Below are 19,503 nucleotides of genomic sequence, written 5' to 3'. Positions count from 1 at the left end.
TGTCTAGTCAAATTTTATTTATCTACTATATTCATAGACTAGTTAAGTTCTAACTTTATTCTTCTCAGAGTGTTCCACCACCTGCAGATCAGGTATGCAAGAAGAAAGGAAAGTTTCTTTACTCTACCACATGAAAAGGCTAGGGAGGAAAAGTAATGAATTAAGTGAAGGCTGAAAGGTGCTTCTGTGTATAGTTACTGTTTCCTATCTATTCATAAGTCACAATCTATTTTTTCTAACATGATTAATAAGAAGAAATTCTCCTACAAACTTAACTCTTTACGAGGGATATCATAGCCAGCCTCTTATTTCTCTGAGCCCAGGCCAAGGGGCTTAACAGGCTTTTCTGTAGAACTCACACCCTCTGTCTCATTTCTAAAGAAATTATTACGAATCTACAGGGAAAGCACGGTACTATTATCCCTGTGCCATAAACTATAGCACACACCCAGAAAGGGGGTATATAAGGCCAGATTAATTCAAAAAGGTCAAAGGGGCAAGTATCGTTGTGCCTTTCCTCTGCGGTGACTTTGTCAACCAGCAGCCATTGGTCTTCTCTGCTGTGACTGTCAACCAGCAGTTTTTGATCTTCTTCTGCTGTGACCTTGTCAGCCAGCAGTTGTGGATCTTCTTCTGCTGTGACCTTGTTAGCCAGCATTTGTGGATCGGCTCCCGACAAGCAGCCCATTTTATATGTAAGGAAAGGAGGCTCAGAGATATTAAGGTCATTGCTCAAGCTCATTCAGTCACTAAGCAGTATCTGGATTTAAACAAGTTTCAACCTGATTCTACATGCTCTTGATCACCATTCTGTAAAGTCTTTTTTTTTTTAAGATACAAAATCATTTTCAAAACAAGAGCATAACCTTTGGGGTCAGAGAAGCAGCAAGGGGAGCCTAGTTGTGGGACCGGAGGTGGATAAGCCTCTGCTCTCTCAGACCAGGGTTATCCTGGAGGGCTGGGCAGCAGGAGTCCAGGGCTGGGTCTTAATCTTTCTTTCTCCCATTAAACATTTCTAGATTTCCAACTTCTCAGGAAGTGGTCTCTAGGTTCCTGGTGTGTTTATCCAATGGCATGTTTGTGCCAATTAGAAAATGTCCCCACTTTTTCCAGGTGGACTGTAACTGCATGCCCGGAAACCCTGTTTGTGAGCAGACAGCTTTCTGGCCAGGTGCCCCATGCTGCTCTGACGCCCTTCTTTGGGTACCATTCGTAGTGTTGATGCACCTCTGGAAATGCGGCCTGAGAACTGAACACAGTGCCTTAGAGGTCCAGGTGGGGCCAAGAGCATCCGTATACAGGGCTATGGTGTTATCCTGTCTAGAGCAACACCTTCTTGCTGCCACAGCTCTTCACATTGTGTCAGATCTTTCACCAGCTTGCCTCGTTTAAAATAGGAAGTCAAGTAAGCTATCCAAAATACTTGTGAAATGAAATTTAACCAAGGCAGACTCACTATTTACTCTCAGAGTTAACTTTTCAATGAGAAGACAGATTTACAGTTTCCTTGGTTAAGTTCCATCTTTTTTGTTTTTAGATCTTTTTTATTTTGATTTTGCAATCTGCTTGGTTAATTATTCTTCCGTTCTATCATCAAAAATAATGAAAGAATTGAAAAGTATCCTCAGTTTCATTTCAATATGTCTATCCAGGATCAAGATAAAAATGGTAAACAGGACGGGGCAAGGAACAGAGTTCTGTGACTATTACAGTACAATAATTTCCAGATAAACCAGAATCTCTCATCAGTGATCTCTGGTTCAAACTGTGAAGTCTATTTACTATCCCCTGCTATACTATATGCACTGTACTTCTGCTGTACAATACCTACCAGTCTAGCAGTCTAGTCTGGTTTCATCCTCTTATATAGAGAGAATAAAGGGAGAGTTTATCAACTACTTTTTAAAAATCAAGATTTATATATATAATATATTACATATATATTTCATATGTTATATATGATGTACATGTTAATATATATACATATACATATAAGCATATAGTACCATATATATCTATATGGCATTCTCCTGTTTCTCCAAAATAGGAACTCTATTTTTGGAAGGAAAAAAAAAAAGAGAAAGGAAAGTTAATGGTTTTGGTAAGGCTATTTTTGCTTCTATATAGAAATACAAAATTTACTTCCTAAATACTCAAAGTATTTCTTTGCAAGTGTATTTCAGAATTTGGCTATGAATATTGCACTTCTCTCTTTTTTTTTTTTTGTATTTTTCTGAAGCCTGAAACGGGGAGAGACAGTCAGACAGACTCCCGCATGCGCCCCACTGGGATCCACCCGGCACGCCCACCAGGGGCGTCACTCTGCTGCGACCAGAGCCACTCTAGCGCCTGGGGCAGAGGCCAAGGAGCCATCCCCAGCACCCGGGCCATCTTTGCTCCAATGGAGCCTTGGCTGCGGGAGGGGAAGAGAGAGACAGAGAGGAAGGAGGGGGTGGGGGGTGGAGAAGCAAATGGGCGCTTCTCCTATGTGCCCTGGCTGGGAATCGAACCCGGGTCCCCCACATGCCAGGCCGACGCTCTACCGCTGAGCCAACCGGGCACTTCTTAAAAGTATTATAGAGCTACAAAAATTTTAAAAAATTAATGCTTTGGACAAATAAACTTACTGCCTTAAAAAAAAGAATCTCTCATAATTTCTTAAGTTCCCATAAGAATTAACATTTGGCTTAGTTTATAAAAATGAAACTTCTAAGCAAATATTCATAACACATTCATATTTATACAAAGTGAAGAATATCTGTGTTCATCAAAGACTGTCAAAAAAGTAAAAAGAGAAGCCACCAACTGGGAGAAGATTCTTGCCACACATATGACCATCAAAAGATGACTCCCCAGAGTAAATAAAGAATTCCTACAAATCAGTAAGAAAAAGACAACCCAACAGACAAATGGGCATAAGATATGAAAATTCATTTGCATAAGAGGGAATATGAATGAAGAATGAACATCTTGAAAGATGCTTTATCTTACCAGTAATGAGGGAACATAAATTAGGATTGCAGGGAGTTGCCACTATTTTCCCATCTAATGGGTACAAATAAGGAGCCTGCCAGTACCAAGTGTTAGTGAGGATATAGAGCACTGGGAACTCTTTTACATTGTTATTGAGATTATAAATTGGTAAAACCTTGGAAAATTGTTTGGCACATTTAGTGAGGTTGAGTGTACATATCCTAAACCTAAGAATTCTCGGTGGTGTAACATTTTACATGTCCACCAATGATATGAAAGTTCTAGTTGTTCCATCTCCTCATCAACATGTAGTATAGTCAGTATTTTTTATTTTACCCTTTCCAATGAGTGTGTGGTGCTATCTCATTGTAGTATTAATTTGCATTTTTCCGATGACCTATGATGTGGAACAATTTTTCATGTTGCCTGTTTTTATGTTTTTGGTAAAGTATTTGTTCAAATCTTCCAACCATTTAATGAGTTATCTTTCTATCATTGTTGATTTATAGGAGTTCTTTGTATATTCTGGATACAAATCCTTTGTCTGATATATGTTGCTAATTCGTCTAGCCCAAGTTTGCAAGTATTTTCCCCTGGGCTTTCTTCTAAACATATTTAACTTTTTTATTTCTAGGTTTATGATCTTTTTACTTGGTTTGGTGTCCAGGATATAAGGATTCTGTATGTTTTTTTTATTTTCTATATGGATATCCTGTTGATATCCAGCAACATTTTTTGAAAGACATTTCTATTCCCATTGAATTGCTTTGGAAACTTTGTCAAAATTAATTGACCATTTATTTATTGGTCTATTTCTGGATTCTCTGCTTCCTTGATCTATTTGCCTACAGATCTCTATTGATCTATCTTTTTGCCAATACTATAACTTCATAAGTAGTGTAGTCAGGTTGAGGAAGTCCTCCAAATTTTTAATTTTTAAATAATTCTTTTGTTATTCTAGGTCCTTTGCATTTAGGTGTAAATTTCAGAGTAAACTTTCCAATTTCTCAAAAAAAAAGAATTTTTAGTTGGGATTGTATTGAAACTATGTATTGGCAACACTAAGCCTTCCAATCAATGAACCTGATGTATCTCTCCAATAATTATTCAGGTCTTTAATTTATTTCAGCAATGGTTTGTAGTTTCTGATGTAGAGATCATGGATGTCTTTACTTAGATTTTTTTTTCCAAGTATCTTTTCTAGTACTGTTATTCTGTTGGATTTCCAGTACAATGTTAAACAAAAGTGTTGACAATGAATACCTTTGCCTTAATGATGATCATCAGGAGAAAAATATATACTTTTCTATCACTAAGATGATGTAAGCTGTAGATATTTCATAAATGCCCTTCATTAGTTTGAGGTTACCTACTTTTTCTAATGTCCTGAGAGTTTTTATCATAAATATGTTTTGAATTTTGTCAAATAATTTTAATTCAACTGTTTAATATATTAATTTCACTTGTTGATTTTTTTTAGTCTTAAAACAACCTTATATTTCTGAAATTTACCCAAGTTGGTCCTGATATATTGTTTTTTTCTTTCCTTCTTACATTATTGGATTTGATTTACTAAATTTTGTTATGGATCTTTACCATCTGTGCTCATGAGGGATGTTGATCTGTAATTTTTTTGGGGGGGAGCATGAAGATTCCTTTATGAGGTGCTATTGTGAGTGGGAGGCTGACCTGATAAAATTAGTTAGCAGTGTTTCCCTTCTGCTCTACTTTCCGAAGGAGTTTGTGAAAAATTAGTGTTTTGTTTGACCTTGAAGGTATAATAATTCCAGTGAAACTATCTGGGTCTGGGTTTCTTTGATATGGTTGGGTTTATGTCTGTTTTTTAGTTTGTTTATTCATTGTTTCCCCTTTATTGACTTGTTTTGATTATTGAATATGTTTTAGTATTCCATTTTAGCATAACTATTGGTTTTCGACTATATTATTTTTGTTAGTGGTTGTCTAGGGATTATACTATACATTCTTAACCTTTCTCACTCGATTTTGCCACTTCATTACATACCCCTCAACCCTCTTTCACTTTTTTAATGTTATAATTATTATATGAATTACATATGCATACATTAAAACCTCTGTAGACAAAATGTTATAATTTTTGCTTTAAACATATTCATGTATTTTTCAAAATTAAAGAGGAGAAAATAGTCTTCTATATTTACTCAGGTATTTATATCATCCTTAAAAATTCAATTTTCCGTGTTATGATTGCTTTCAAATTGAAGAACTTCCTTTATCATTTCTTCTGAAGCATGTCTTTGCATGATGAATTCTCTTAGTTTCTCTTTGTCTGAAATGGCTTTATTCCGATTTTGTTCCTGAAATATATTTTCACTGAATATAGATTATCTGATAATTTCTACATCTAGATCATTGCAGAGTCGGCACCTGCCAATTGTGTTTTCTCTTGAGATTGGGTCACATGCTCTCAGTTCTTTTTATTTTGAGTAGTTTGGGGTTATATTGGACAAAGTGAGTGTTCTCTTTAGACTTTGTGTTCTGTGAGAATCTCTGGAGAATGTTTTTATTTTTTAATGTAGTTCAATCGGTAGAACTAAGTTGTCTATGCACCCTAGCTCATCTTCTGTGGGCAGTGATAAAATCTCAGTTTATTTATTTTTTATTAGATAGAGAGAGAAAAACATTGATTTGGTGTTCCACTTATTTATGCGTTCATTGGTTGATTCTCGTATGTGCCCTGACCATGGATCACACCCTCAACCTTGGCATAGTGAGATGATGCTTCAGCCAACTGAGCTACCTGACCAGGGCCTCTCAGTTCATTTCTTTTAGCCTTTGCCCTGTGGTTTGGATCTGTCCCACATGGCCGTAGTACAGATGGGTTAGGCTGAGGTTCGTGCAAATTTATACACAGAATTAGAAGATCCTATTTCCTAGCCCTCTTCCTTCTTGGCCTCTCACTGCCAGTTCCCAGTAGGACTGTGGCCTTATAAAGAGAGAGGGAAAGAAGTCTGTCACTCTCTCTGCCATGTGAGGACACAGAGAGAAGGAAACTACCTGTCGGCCAGGAAGAGTCCTCACTAAAACCTGACCGTGCCAGTATTCTGATCTTAGATCTTTAAAAAAATTTATTATTATTATTATTTTGTGTGTGTGTATTTTTCCGAAGTGAGAAGCGAAGGGGGTGGGGGGAGGCAGACAGACAGACAGACTCCCGCATCGGCCCAACCGGGATCCACCTAGCAATCCCACCAGGGGGCGATGCTCAGCTGGGGCATTGCTCTGCTGTAATCTGAGCCATTCTAGCGCCTGAGGCAGAGGCCATGGAGCCATCCTCAGCGTCCAGGCCAGCTTTGCTCCAGTGGAGCCTTGGCTGCGGGAGGGGAAGAGATAAATAGAGAGAAGGGAGAGGGGGAAGGGTGGAGAAGCAGATGGGCGCTTCTCCTGTATGCCCTGGCCAGGAATTGAACCGGGGACTCCTGCACGCCAGGCCAACATTCTACCGCTGAGCCAACCGGCCAGAGCCCTGATCTTAGATCTTCAGTTTCTGAAACTGTCAGGAAATTCATGCTTTCTGTTTAAGTTCCCAGTCTCTAGGTTTGTTTTGTTCTCTGTTTGTTTGTTTGTTTGTTTTTTCAGCCCAGGCAGACTGACACAGTCGCCCAGGTCAGCAGTAGGCACGGGAAGGACTGAATCAAGCTTATTCCAAAAACACGGAGCGGAGCAGAACACGCTGCAGAGCCTCCAGCCGCACCTCTCTCCTTTGTGTCCTAGTTCTCAGTCCTGGTGCGTTAGCTTGCACCACTTCTTACATTAAGAACTTTTTATCAACTCTTCTTGCCATTTTTTTTTTAGCTCTTCCTGTGTCATTTTTCTTATTCGACCCAAGAGATAACCCACCAGCAAGACAGATTTTTATCCTGAGTATCAGGTAGACCTTCCATCCCTCTCTTTCATTTTTTTTTTTTTTTATTAAGGCAGCAGTCTTCTCCTGCCTTTGTTTATCTTGCAAAACGAGGCAAGTAGAATAGAGAAGATAAGAAATAAGCCAAAAAAAGCCCTCCCCAAAGTGACAGGCAGGAAAATTGGTTTGCCTTTTCTGCTGCACACAAAAGTGAAACATTTCATGTTCTGTAGGTCCTTCTGCCTGAGAAAGGGAATCTGCGTGGACACAGAGAACAGACCGCCAGCCGCCAGAGCGGAGGGGTTTGAGAGGCTGGGCGGAGAAGGTGAAGGGATTAAGAAGTACAAATTGGTAGTTACAGAATAGTCACAGAGATGTTCATGTACAGGGCAGGGAATCTAGTCAGCCATATTGTAATAACTAGGTGTGGTGCCCAGCGAGTACTCAAATTATCGTGCGGATCACTCTGTACATTCTATAAATGTCTAATCACGAAGCTGTACACCTGAAACTAATGTAAAATAATACTGAATGTCAACTGTAATTACAAAATTTTTAAGTGAGTCTACAAGCTGACAAAGCCATAAGCAACTGGGAGAGAAAAGTGAACCTCGTAGGCATGAGGTCTGCTCCTAATGGCGGCTCTCCTCCTTCCTGCCTTCTCTTTCCTCATCAAGATTCTTCCTCTCCCAGAGCAGTGGGCCTCCTGCAGCATCAGACACCACGGGCTGCTGCCTGCCCCCGGAGCCCTCCCCTTTTCCCTCCCCCTCCCCCTTTCCACCCCTCCTCCTCCCCCTCCCCCCCTCTCTCCCCGCACTCTGCTCTATGGGTGAAGAGGTGATGCACAGCTGAGGGCATGGATCTGATGCCTCTCCCCTGGTTTTTACCCTGCAGACCCCTCTGAGCCCAGCCTGCCATTCATACTAGCAAGTCCTCATGAGGGGGCTTCTGCCCAGTTCTCTCTGTGGTCACCATGATGACAGTCATACTAATAACCATCATTTACTGACCCCTTTCTATTTACCAGTCACAATGATAAGAATTGGACAAGCGTGGTTTTATCCGAGTCTCACACCTCCATGCTGTGCATGTTATCACCATATCTACTTTACACATAAGGAAAGTGAGTCTTAAAATGGGATTCCTAAAGTCAGCCGGTTCACCGCCCAGTCAAAAGTGGGCAGTCAGGGCCCTGCAGACGGCTTGGGAACAGATCCCCCAATGTAGGACCTTTGCAAGATTCTGATGAAGTCAAGCCAAATTCTTTAGGCTCGTTTTTACATACTGTGAAGGGCTGCTTACTAGCCTTCCCATAATTATGCCATTAAGGGTAATCACCATTTGGTTATCATAAACTAAAATGAGCTCACCGCCGGAGCTTAGCACACACTCTAATCCAATATGTTACTGAGAGGTGAGTGGCTTGGCAATGCTGTCTTAGCTCCACTGTCCCAGACACGTGCAGAGCTCAGAGACCCACAGTTTTCACAACTCTCCACCGTCAGGTGTCACTGCTTTTGTCTTGAATTGACAGTCAAACTGAGTACTGGTTTTTTTGTTCTTAAATGATACCTTACCGTTATTTCAGTTTTATCACTATTTATATTATTTGTGTGGGCTCCCCTTTTAACCCTATCATGAGTGGTGAGGTATATTGACATATTTTCTTTTTAATTTTTTTTTTAGATTTTATTTATTCATTTTAGAGAGAGGAGACACAGAGAGAGAAAGGGGGAAGAGCAGAAAGCATCAACTCCCATATGTGCCTTGACCGGGCAAGCCCAGGGTTTTGAACCGGCGACCTCGGCATTCCAGGTCGACGTTTTTACCCACTGCACCACCATGGGTCCGGCTTTTTTTTTTTTTTTTTTTCAAATATTTCACTTTTTAAATTTTTTTAGATTTTATTTATTGACTTTATATATAGAGAGAAAGGCAGGGGGAAGAGCAGGAAGCATCAACTCGTCATAGCTGATTCTCATATGTGCCTTGACCCAGCAAGCCCAGGGATTCGAACCGGTGATACCAGCATTCCAGGTCGACGCTTTATCTACTGTGTCCCCACAAGTCAGGCTATTGACATATTTTCACCTGTTATTTTTCAAGAACTCCACTGAAATATTATGTTAGGCTAAACTAAATGAAATTGCCTATATTTAACCATCTTTACCTTAGTTTAAACCATATGAAACTGACTCTAGTCAAGTACTGTTGACCTACAAAAATCACAGTTTCATGTGGTTCAACCTAAGAATTCAAATATAAATTCTTACCTCATTTTCTGGACAACTGTGTGTGTCATTCCCTCCTAATATGTGGGTACAGTGCCACCTCACAGGTGATATTCACAGCCTTTGAATTTGTGCTATTTAAATAATTGATAACATACTATTATTTTAAGTTTGCATATTTTTTTTCATGAGTTGTTTATTCATGTTCTCCTCTCGTTCTTTACCATCACCCGATTCCTTTTCACTGTGAAGTGGGAATGGATAGGACATGTGGACCTTGGGGTCTTTTGTGCCATCTAGACAGATGCTGGTCAAAGAAATTTAAGAGGTACAGCTTGAAGGGCTGAGGGGGTTTTTCACATCCAACAACTAGTAAGTGTGGTTTCAGGATTCAGATGGAAGTCAGCTTGCCTCACTGATGGAGGAAACCATGCGTATTTCAGTAAATGGCAAAATTATACCTCTCTAGCTTCCTGAGCAGAAAAGCCCAGACTTCCTTCAGATCTCCTCAGGGCACCACCATTTATGGAGTGCCTACTGTATGCCAGTCACTCCGCTTGGTATGTTAGGTGAAACCTCATTTAATACCACAACAAACCTTAGGACATAGATATTATTAATCCGTACAGGAGAAGAAATAAGTTCACAGGCTTGAATGCTAACTCGGTGTTGGAGAACTGGTGATGGGTACAGGAAACAAACTTCAAAACGCATCTAAATGTTCGCCACGCTGCCTTTTTTTTTTTTTTTTTTTTTGGATTTTTCTGAAGCTAGAAATGGGGAGAGACAGTCAGACAGACTCCCGCATGCACCCGACAGGGATCCACCCGGCACGCCCACCAGGGGGTGACGCTCTGCCACGACCAGAGCCACTCTAGCGCCTGGGGCAGAGGCCAAGTAGCCATCCCCAGCGCCCGGGCCATCTTTGCTCCAATGGAGCCTTGGCCGCGGGAGGGGAAGAGAGAGACAGAGAGGAAGGAGGGGGGGTGGAGAAGCAGATGGGCGCTTCTCCTGTGTGCCCCGGCCGGCCGGGAATCGTACCCGGGACCTCCGCACGGCAGGCCGACGCTCTACCACTGAGCCAACCGGCCAGGGCCCGCCACGCTGCTTTTTGTTTTTCCTCTCCACCCTTTGCCCCCCTATTCAATTCATCATCAAATCCTGTTGGTTTGACTTATAAAATGGCTCTGGAATCTGTTTCTCTACCATTTCACTAGCAACGCTGGAACACTATCTCTCCCATGAACAAATACAGCAGTGTCCGAGCCTGCTCCCCGTCTCGGTCCTTACCCATCCTCCCACGTGGCCTCCAACTTGCTCCACAATTCTGTACACAGATCTGATCACAACCCATGTCTGCAGTGGCCCTGCAGTGCCTGCACAGTACAAAGTCGTTCACAGTCCAGCTTTCCAGCTGCGGAGGAGAGACTACTGTTCCATGACATGACCGCTGCCTGTCCGGCGAGCGGGATCTGGGCCAGGAGGGAGGTTGCTCTCCACAAACCTCCCTTAGAGACTATCTGGTTGTAACTGCTGTTCGTTCTGATATAAATTAGCACCCCTCCACTGCCTCCCTCCTTGTGCTGGTTCCTGGAAGAGGTTGTTGTCCTGACCGGGTCAAGCAGTGTAATTTCCTGTTCCTGGTAGCAATCTGACACTAGGACCCATGACTAGCCCTCCTTTATCCTATATAAGTCTTTGGCTTCTGCCAAGTGGTACAGGGGTCCATTTTATCTTGCAGCCTCTCAAGACATGCTTCATGTAAACTTCCCTTAATAAACTCTGTTAATAATTACCAGACTGGAGTGGACAGCCTCTTTCTTTGATCTTTCCCTACTTTCTACTTACAGATGTAGATTTTCATTTCTAGAAACTTCCTCTGGGTCTATGTATACTAACACCCACCTACCTTCCTGGCCATTTCTGCCAACACTGCCCACCCCCAGCCCCCACCCCACCAACCTGTCCATCCCATCCCATTGTCTCGAACACCCTTGACCTTTCTAATCTGGCTGCTGAACCTCCTTGCACTTTCTTCTCAAGGGACCTGCAAGGACTTTTTTTTTTATACCTACCATTTCTCCTCCTGGCAAATTCTTCTTCCTTCAAGACCCAATTCAAAGGTCACCGCCCGTGGGAGAGTCATTCCAGACCGTCCTTGGCACTTCGTAGCTCCTTTATGTCAACAGGACTTTGCACACATTTTTTATTTAGACAGTTTCTGTTGAATGATAGAATGTTGAATGTTGTTATTGAAATGTCTGATCTATCTTTCCCATTTGATAATGAGCCCCTGAAGGATAAAGATCATGTTGTATTTATCTTGGGATTGCCAGCATGCAGAAAAGCACCTGGCACAAGGTAAGTACTCAGTAAATATTCATCAATGTACAAATACCCTCGAAGTCGCTGGTGCACGGAGAGCACACTGAGGAGCTGGTCTGTACAGCGGGTGGAAAACCCAACTGAGAGGAGGGATAATTGAATTCAAGTCTGGGCTCGCCCAGCAGCTGGCTCTGTCTCCGGGGAGAGCACTGACGTGGGTCTCAGCCCCTTACTTGTAAGGGGGTTGCATCTGAGAACCCCTTCAGAGCTCGCATCGCATCTGATGATGCAGAGGGCTTGACGGCTCATCCCTAAAAATATCTTTTTTTTTTTTTCTCACCAGAAGGAAAAGACGTTGAAGGTCTTCCAAGGACAGTCATGGCACACAGTCATAAGCCTCTATCCAAGACCCCTGTCATCAAGTTCAAAGGCCAGGACTTTAACTCCTTGAGGGATCATTGCCTAAGCAGAGGTCTTCTGTTTGAGGATGAGGTCTTCCCTGCTGACGTTACTTCTGTAGGCTGGCAGCTGCTCTCGGGTAAAGACCCCCACAGCCTCAGGTGGAAGCGACCAAAGGTGAGAGACTCCTCCAGGCACAAACCCAGCTCCTGGGCTCTCTGAGCCACCTGACATGGTCCTTCCCTCTAAAAGGAGGATGGGCCTCACACCTGGTTTTCAGAGGTGGCCCCAAGTCCAACAGGAAGGAGAATGAAATTCATCTGATCCCTGGGCTGCAGTGCTGTACCTCAGTGGGGTGAAAAAAAACCCTGTACCAGGACGCAGGACCCCTGAGGTCTAACCCAGTCCTAACTCTGAGCACATCACTAGATTATATGCCCCAGTATGCTCACCTGAAAAACAAGAAGATGTAGGCATGAAGGGTGTAGTAGTTGTTCTGGGGGCCTCTTCCGTCTCCATAATTGAGTCTATTTAGCATCACGCTTTATTCTCTTCAACTATCATTGTCTTTAGCTTCTCATCTTTTTTTTTTCTGTTAGAATTTACTTAAAGGGAAGACACCATGCCACTCACTTATATAATAGGATGAATTTAAACAACTGCCTCCCCTATCTCATTTTTATTTGTATTTTCAATGTTTCCAAGACTCTATCGCCTACAAAAGAATTCCAGACATCAGCTGTAATATTAGGAAGACATTTCAGGGTAACATTCAAACGCCCCTGAACCCCCTACCCCAGCAGCAGATGCCCACTAACTTCGCCTTGTAGCAAGGTGAGCCTTGTTGGTTTTTATAGAGCCATTCTAGTTTCGGGGCATGAAGCTCCAGAGGACATAATACACGAGAAAATAATTTAATGTCTAGTAAGCTAATGATTATAATATCAGTAAGAGTTACTGAGCAAATGTTAAATGTCAAGCACTGTACTGAGCATTTTCAGCAAAGTCAAGTTAGGTTATACAGAAGAGGTATTTTCTGATGACATAGAACTCTGGGGGTGCCAACTCTTGTCTTACTCCAGACAGATTTGCAGCCTGGGGTAAGGGGAGGGCTAGTGGGGATCGGGTGGGGCTTGGATGCTGCTTATAGAGAGGTGGGGTGCTTCAGCTTTTGGGAACCATCCTATTAGCCAGAGGCAATAAGTCCCTAACAATAGCTCTTTTCTCCTGGCCTTTACCTCCTAAGGACAACTGAACAGAGAACTCTAAAGTTTGGAAGGGTTAAATAATTTTTCCCCTTGGTTATTTTCAGAGACTGAGATTCTTTTTGAAAACGTTTTTTCTTTTTTTTCCAGAAGGTGCTAGGCAATAGATGCGAGACCATATTTATTTATTTTTGTTTGTTTGTTTTATGTGACAGAGACAGAGACAGGGAGAGGGACAGATAGGGACAGACAGACAGGAACGGAGAGAGATGAGAAGCATCAATTCTTCGTTGCGACACCTTAGTTGTTCATTGATTGCTTTCTCATATGTGCCTTGATCGGGGAGCTACAGCAGACTGAGTAACTCCTTGCTTGAGCCAGCGACCTTGACCTCAAGCTGGTGAGCCTTGCTCAAACCAGATGAGCCCGCGCTTAAGCTGGTGACCTCGGGGTTTCGAACCTCGATCCTCTGCATCCCAGTCTGTTGCTCTATCCACTGCACCACCGCCTGGTCAGGCAAGACTATATTTATAGTGTTTAAGAATTTATAACATCTATTCAGAAAGGGTTGAGGGTTACTCATTATCTTAGTTCTAGCAGCATCTTAACTTATGATGATGACTTTTGGGGTCAAGGAGAAACTGAGGGAAACAGAAGTGAAATTTCTTACCAGATTCATGCCAGCAGCCTGAAATAGAGGCACCAGGGGCCAAGTGCAGTCTGTTCCCTTTCCTCTTCTACCAGGGAGTCATTTTTTATTCCAGCACTTTTAAAATGTGTATGTGGATATGTCATATATCTTTGTGTCCCTTATCACAGCTGGCAGTGCTTACATTTGTATAGTACTTTCTAGAGCTCTCCATATGTCTTCTCTTACTTTATTTCCTTTGTTATTTTCATTTCATGGGTAATAATGAGTCCCATTTATCATCCGTGTACACGTGCTAGGTATTAATCTAAGCCCTTTACACATAACATTTCATTTAATTGCCATTGGAGTCCTGTGAGGTATAGATGATATCATCATCCCCATTCAGTAGGTCAGCGCTGTCCAACGGAACTTTCCTCAATGATGGAAAGGTTCAGTATAGTAGCCACTGGTCACATGGCTTTTGAGCACTTAGAATGTGGATAGTGTGACTGAGTGAAGTTTTAATTTTATTCAATTAAATTAATTTAATAGGGCTTATGGCTACCATATTGGAGATCACTGCAGAGTCACCAATATAGGTCAGCTTGAGGGATTAAAATTTCAGCCTTGTCCCCCTTTTTTAGTGAAAAACATTTTTCACTTCTCAACTGCAGAATGGGCTATGGGCCTGAACCATATTGTTTGACAGGCATTCAGAGCTCAGCATTCAGCCCCATGGTGGATTCTGGCCTGTGGCCATCCTAGAATGAAGTGTTGCCTACCTAGGCAACAACGTTCTTCTTCCCAGTAGCCAGAGCAGACTTTCTGAAAGGATCATTTGCTAGAAATGATTCACCTTAAGACCAAAGTGAGTTCATCAGAAAGGAAGTGGCTAACAAAGTGGAGATGGTAGAGACGTGGGTGTAGGTTGTGAAAGCAACAAGTAACAGAAGGTGACAAAAAGTGAATATGCCAACAGCCAGTTGCCTGTGAGCCAAAGGACTTTGATGCCAATAAAGTCAATCCCTCTAGCAAAAGCAGAAAGGGAGTGACACCGCTCCTGGCCCAGCCTGAACTCTGGCCACCCTCTGAAAGCACCTGTGTGTGAATGCCAGTATGCTAAACCTGGTGCTCCCTTGTGCAAGCGCAGCACACCATCTGGGGGAAATGCATGGGCAGCCTTTGGAAGGAACGCAGAAATCACTGTTGAAAAATAGACCAAGTGCTGTCACAGTGGAGGAGACCCCTCCAGAATGATGCAGGAGACTGCTGGCTTTGGTGCCACTCCAGGGAGGCTGTTTTCTAAGATTCCAGTAGCCTTTGGATTTCCAGCTAGCTTCTGGTCTTCCTAGTATAACAGAGAGTGCCCCAGACTTCATATTGGAAAACCGCTCTACAATTCAGAACTACATTCTAAGATTATTTAGTCTGACTAGTGCTGGTGGCTTCTGTATTTGTCAGGGTTCTCAGAGAAACAGAACCAATAAGAGGTGTATATATCCTGTGGTGTATTATTAATAGGAAATCTATAGATATGTCCTATTGATCTATTTACTACGAGGAATTGGCACATGACTATGGAGGCTGAGAGGTCCCACAGTCTGCCATCTGCAAGCTGGGGACCCAGGAGAGCCAGTGGTGTAGTTTAGTCTGAGTGGGAAGCCTGAGAATCAGGGGAGCAGATGGGGTGGCTCCCAACCCGAGGGCAGGAGAACACCAATGGCCCCCTCAGCAGTCTGCCAGAGGAGGGCAATTTTTCCCTTTCTCTCCCTTTTGTTCTATTTTGTTCTGTGGATTGGCTGAGGCTCATCCACATTGAGGAAGGCAACTGATTTATTTACTGAGTCCACGATTCAAATGCTAATGTCATCTAGAGACAAGCACTGCTCACAGATTCACCTGGGAATAATGTTTAGCCAAATATCTGGGCAGCCAAGTTGACACATAAAAGCAACCATCACAGTTTCCTTCTGCACAAATGGATGTTTCAGTGCCATCAAAAGGCCAGTCTGTTGCCTGACCAGGAAGTGGCACAGTGGATAGAGCATCGGACTGGGATGCAGAGGACCCAGGTTCGAAACCCTAAGGTCGCCAGTTTGGTTGCGGGTTCATCTGGTTTGAGCACAGCTCACCAGCTGGAGCCCAAGGTCGCTGGCTTGAGCAAGGTGTAACTTGGTCTGCTGTAGCCTCCCAGTCAAGGCACAAGGCACATATAAGAAAGCAATCAATGACCAACTAAGGTGCCACAACAAAGAAATGATGCTTCTCATCTCTCTCTCTTCCTGCCTGTCCGTCTCTATCTGACTCCTTTCTGTCTCTGTCACAAAAAAAAAAAAGAAAAAAAAAAGGCCAGTCTGTCTCACAGAATTGGAAAACATTGCAGCCAAGAAGCCCCTTGGTGTGGCCCATGGGGGAGAGCTGGGTGCTGTGGAAGCTGATTACCTTTCTCCCGACTGCTTCCTGTGGGCCCTGGAGCCAATTTCTGCTTCTCTCAGCATGCTCCCTCACCCTTGCTGGACCTCGGCATCCTCTGAGGAGCTGTGTAAATCCTGAGCTCCACTGCTAGATGACCTGCTAAATCCAAGTTGTAGGACATGGGGCCCAGCCATCTGCATCTCTGTGAAGCTCCTGGTGATTCTGAGTCACACTCTGGGTGGACACTTTGCCCCTTACCAGTGACTCCGCTACCTTGGTCTCCCTGGCCCACCTGGCAACAAGGAATCTGCCCAAAGCCAAAGCATTACCATCTTCCCAGCCATCTTTACCCATTTTCTCTGTGGTCCTTGTTTCAGGAAGTCAGCCTAATGGATGAAAACACTTCTGGGTATAATTCTGCCTTTCCATCTTTGAGACCCTCCAGTACTCCATGAAAGCCCAGGGTGGGGAAGGACCGGGCAGCTCAGAGGGCAGGGAACTTAGGTGTGGGTTTTGTGCCCAACTTTGATTGATGTTGACTCTTGACTTTGATTTGAAGTAATTGCTGTTTGATTTTCCTGACATTAACACATCTTTCTATTTCTAATTAGATAAAAGTTTGGTTTTCTTCATTTTAATTTTTATTACCTGGGTAAATCAGGGATAGCTGTGCATTTATCAAATGCCTCCAAGGAAAGATATAAATTGTCTTCTCTTTGGCCCAGGTAAATGCTATTTTATATTATTAGATATCCTGATAGAAAACCACCCTGGCATCCTGAATTTTTATGGAAAACCCTTCTTGGTGGTAGTGGGTTAGTCTTATCATCTATTGTAAGTTCATTTGCTGGGTGTTTTGCCCTGGCTGGTTGGCTCAGTGGTACAGTGTCAGCCCAGCATGTGGAAGTCCCAGGTTGGATTTCCAGTCAGGGCACACAGGAGAAGTGCCCATTTGCTTCTCCACCCCTCTCCCTCTCGCTTCTCTGTCTTTCTCTCTCTTTCTCTCTCTCTTCCCTTCCTGCAGCCATGGCTCGATTTGAAAGAATTGGCCTTGGTCACTGAGGATGGCTCAATGGCCTTTGCCTCAGGCACTAAGAAGAGCTCTGTTGCTGAGCAATGGAGCAATACCTCAGATGTGCAGAACATCGCCGCCTAGTAGGCTTGCCTGGTGGATCGGGTTGGGGCACATGTGGGAGTCTGTTTCTCTGCCTCCCCTCCTCTCACTGAATAAAAACAGCAACAACAACAACAAAATTTGCTGGGTGTTTCATTCCAGTGAGTTCCCATAAGTGAGATCAGTCTATAGTGTGAGTGTGCTTTTGTGTTGTCTCTCTCAGGCTGGGCTTCCAGGCTATGCTGGCTTCTTAGAATAAATGGTGGCAGTAGCCTTCTTTCTTTCTCTTTAAACACTGAAACTATAAGTGACACTGGAATGATCTGTTCCCTGAAAGTTTGAGACCACTCATTAGGAAGATCAAAGGTCCCTGGAAGCCTTGACAAGATATTGGAGAGATCTTTCTTGATCATTTGAAAAGACTATTCCAGGGTTATGGACCTTTTCAGGCTATGTGCTAACTTGAATGGTTTGGGCAATGTTAATTTTCATCAGAAAATCATTAGTACTTTTGAATTGATTAGTATAGAATCTTACATCATGTTTTTATATTGCCAAAACCCCATTGCTACTTCTACTGTGGGTTTGACTACCACATTTACCAAAGGTTGGGTCCATATAAACCTTCTCCCTCCAAAAGCACACTTTATTTGCTTTATTGATTTTGCTAATTTTATTTTATAATTCCCTAATTGTGCTCTTTTATCACTTCTTTCCTCCTATATTTGCCAGGCTCTTTTTTTCTTTTCCTTTCTAACATCTGTGAGTCGACTGCTTAATTCATGATTTTATTCTATGTTGTTTAATAATGAATGGATTTGAGGTTCTGGGTTTTCCTATGAATATGGCTTTTTTTTTTTAATTCTGCAAATACTGCAGAAGGAGGGAATCAATAGTTATTGAACATATGCCCTACCTGATGCTGTGCTAAATATTTTACATCCTTCCTCATTTGTAAAATGGAAGGGTCCTTGCTTTGCAAGGCTGTTGGGAGACAGCCCGTGAATAAAGCACCTAGCCCTCAGTAAGGGAATGATAGTGGCAGCAAGTGTCTTGATCGCTTTATCCCTGGAGTCTCCCATTTCACACACGAGGAAACTGAGGCCCAGCAAAGGAAGGAAGTTGCTCAGGCTCACCCAGGAAGCGATGCAGAGCAGGATCCCATGCCAGGTCTATCTGAATCAACTCTCAAGTGCGCACATACCCCTCCTCTACTGATCACTGGGGGGACCAGGAAAAAGCAGTGAAGAAGAGCTGCACTGGGTCAAGAAAGCTGAGCAACGTTGACCTTATTCCTGGTCCAATAGCCCCGTGACCTCCACCCTCATCTTTAATTCCCATGAGTGGAGTGTCTAGGCATCTGCTCACTGACTGCAGGCCTCCACTGGGACCTTTACTTCCTCTTTCTAGTAGAAGGGGAGGGGACAGTTAAAGTCATTGAAGTACCCCAGTTGTTTTGAAACTGGAAGAGTCACTCCCTCCATAGCTCTTTCCAGCCATGGGGACAGCAGAGGATTGGGCCTGATGCCTCCACCCCAAGGCCTGGGCCCAAGTGCCCCTCTCCTGCCATCCGGAGGGCCTGTTATCTGTGGGAAGACAGTGGGAGGAGGTGCAGTGAGTGATTACCCGCCACGTGCCTGCTGGGCCTCCTTGTCTGCAGGCAGACCTGTACACCTTTATTTGCCCCTTGGCGGCTCCACCGGGAAACTGGTGGTTTACAAAGGGCTGGCACGTCTCACACGGGCCTCTGTACAGACGTGGCTGTTGAGCAAACGAATCTATTTCCACTTTGCAGCCCTGTTCTCCGGGGACTATTTGTCAATGTGAAAAGAAATAATACAGGCACAGTTACCAAATTCTGCAAATGTGTGCAATGGGAATCCAGGAAGAGCTGCCCGGAGGGGATGCTAAGGACAGTCCCGCAGGTCCTAACAGGGCACACCTAGAGGCTGCTTCGGCTGGGGCAGGAGCCAGGCGTGGCATCAGTGTTCCCCCAAAGATCGTGGGGAGTGCCTTCAGGAACTCTCACCATCCTCAAGTATGCCGCAAGCTGCCAGGATTCTCCCAGACTGCGCAGCACTGCAGAACCCTCTAACAACCCCTTCCTGTGGCCTGCAGGCGCTGTGTGTGTCAGAGCCTGGGGAAGAACTGGTCACTGAGTTACAGCACCAGAGATGCGGGGCCTGGGGTCTTCCAGAATCAGTCTGTGCATTAGCCAGGGAGCCACCAAAGATCTGAGTGATACACATCCTGCATCCTGTACAGCAGTGGTCCCCAACCCCCAGGCCGTGGACCGGTACTGGTCCGTGGGCCATTTGGTACTGGTC

General features: G+C 43.6%; 1 protein-coding gene across 6 annotated transcripts in view; it reads left to right on the top strand.

The window, feature by feature from the left end:
- The window catches only part of CAPN13 (calpain 13), an 85,662-nt gene that overhangs the window by 17,302 nt on the left and 48,857 nt on the right, over nucleotides 1-19,503 (top strand). For 2 of the 6 annotated variants that reach the window (XM_066266834.1, XM_066266835.1), the window contains exons 1-2: nucleotides 11,340-11,448; nucleotides 11,756-11,988. In XM_066266834.1, coding sequence (XP_066122931.1) covers nucleotides 11,397-11,448; nucleotides 11,756-11,988 — 285 coding nt within the window. In that variant the 5' untranslated portion in view covers nucleotides 11,340-11,396. Of the gene's footprint in view, nucleotides 1-11,339; nucleotides 11,449-11,540; nucleotides 11,627-11,755; nucleotides 11,989-19,503 lie in introns of those variants that run through there. The other 4 variants (XM_066266833.1, XM_066266832.1, XM_066266837.1 and 1 more) reach the window with 4 other exon arrangements.

This window comes from Saccopteryx bilineata, chromosome 3 (assembly GCF_036850765.1).
Source record: "Saccopteryx bilineata isolate mSacBil1 chromosome 3, mSacBil1_pri_phased_curated, whole genome shotgun sequence".
In the NCBI taxonomy this organism is placed as follows: Eukaryota; Metazoa; Chordata; class Mammalia; order Chiroptera; family Emballonuridae; genus Saccopteryx; species Saccopteryx bilineata.
The sequence above is the reverse complement of the archived record's forward strand: the minus strand, read 5'-3'. Positions and strand labels throughout refer to the sequence as shown.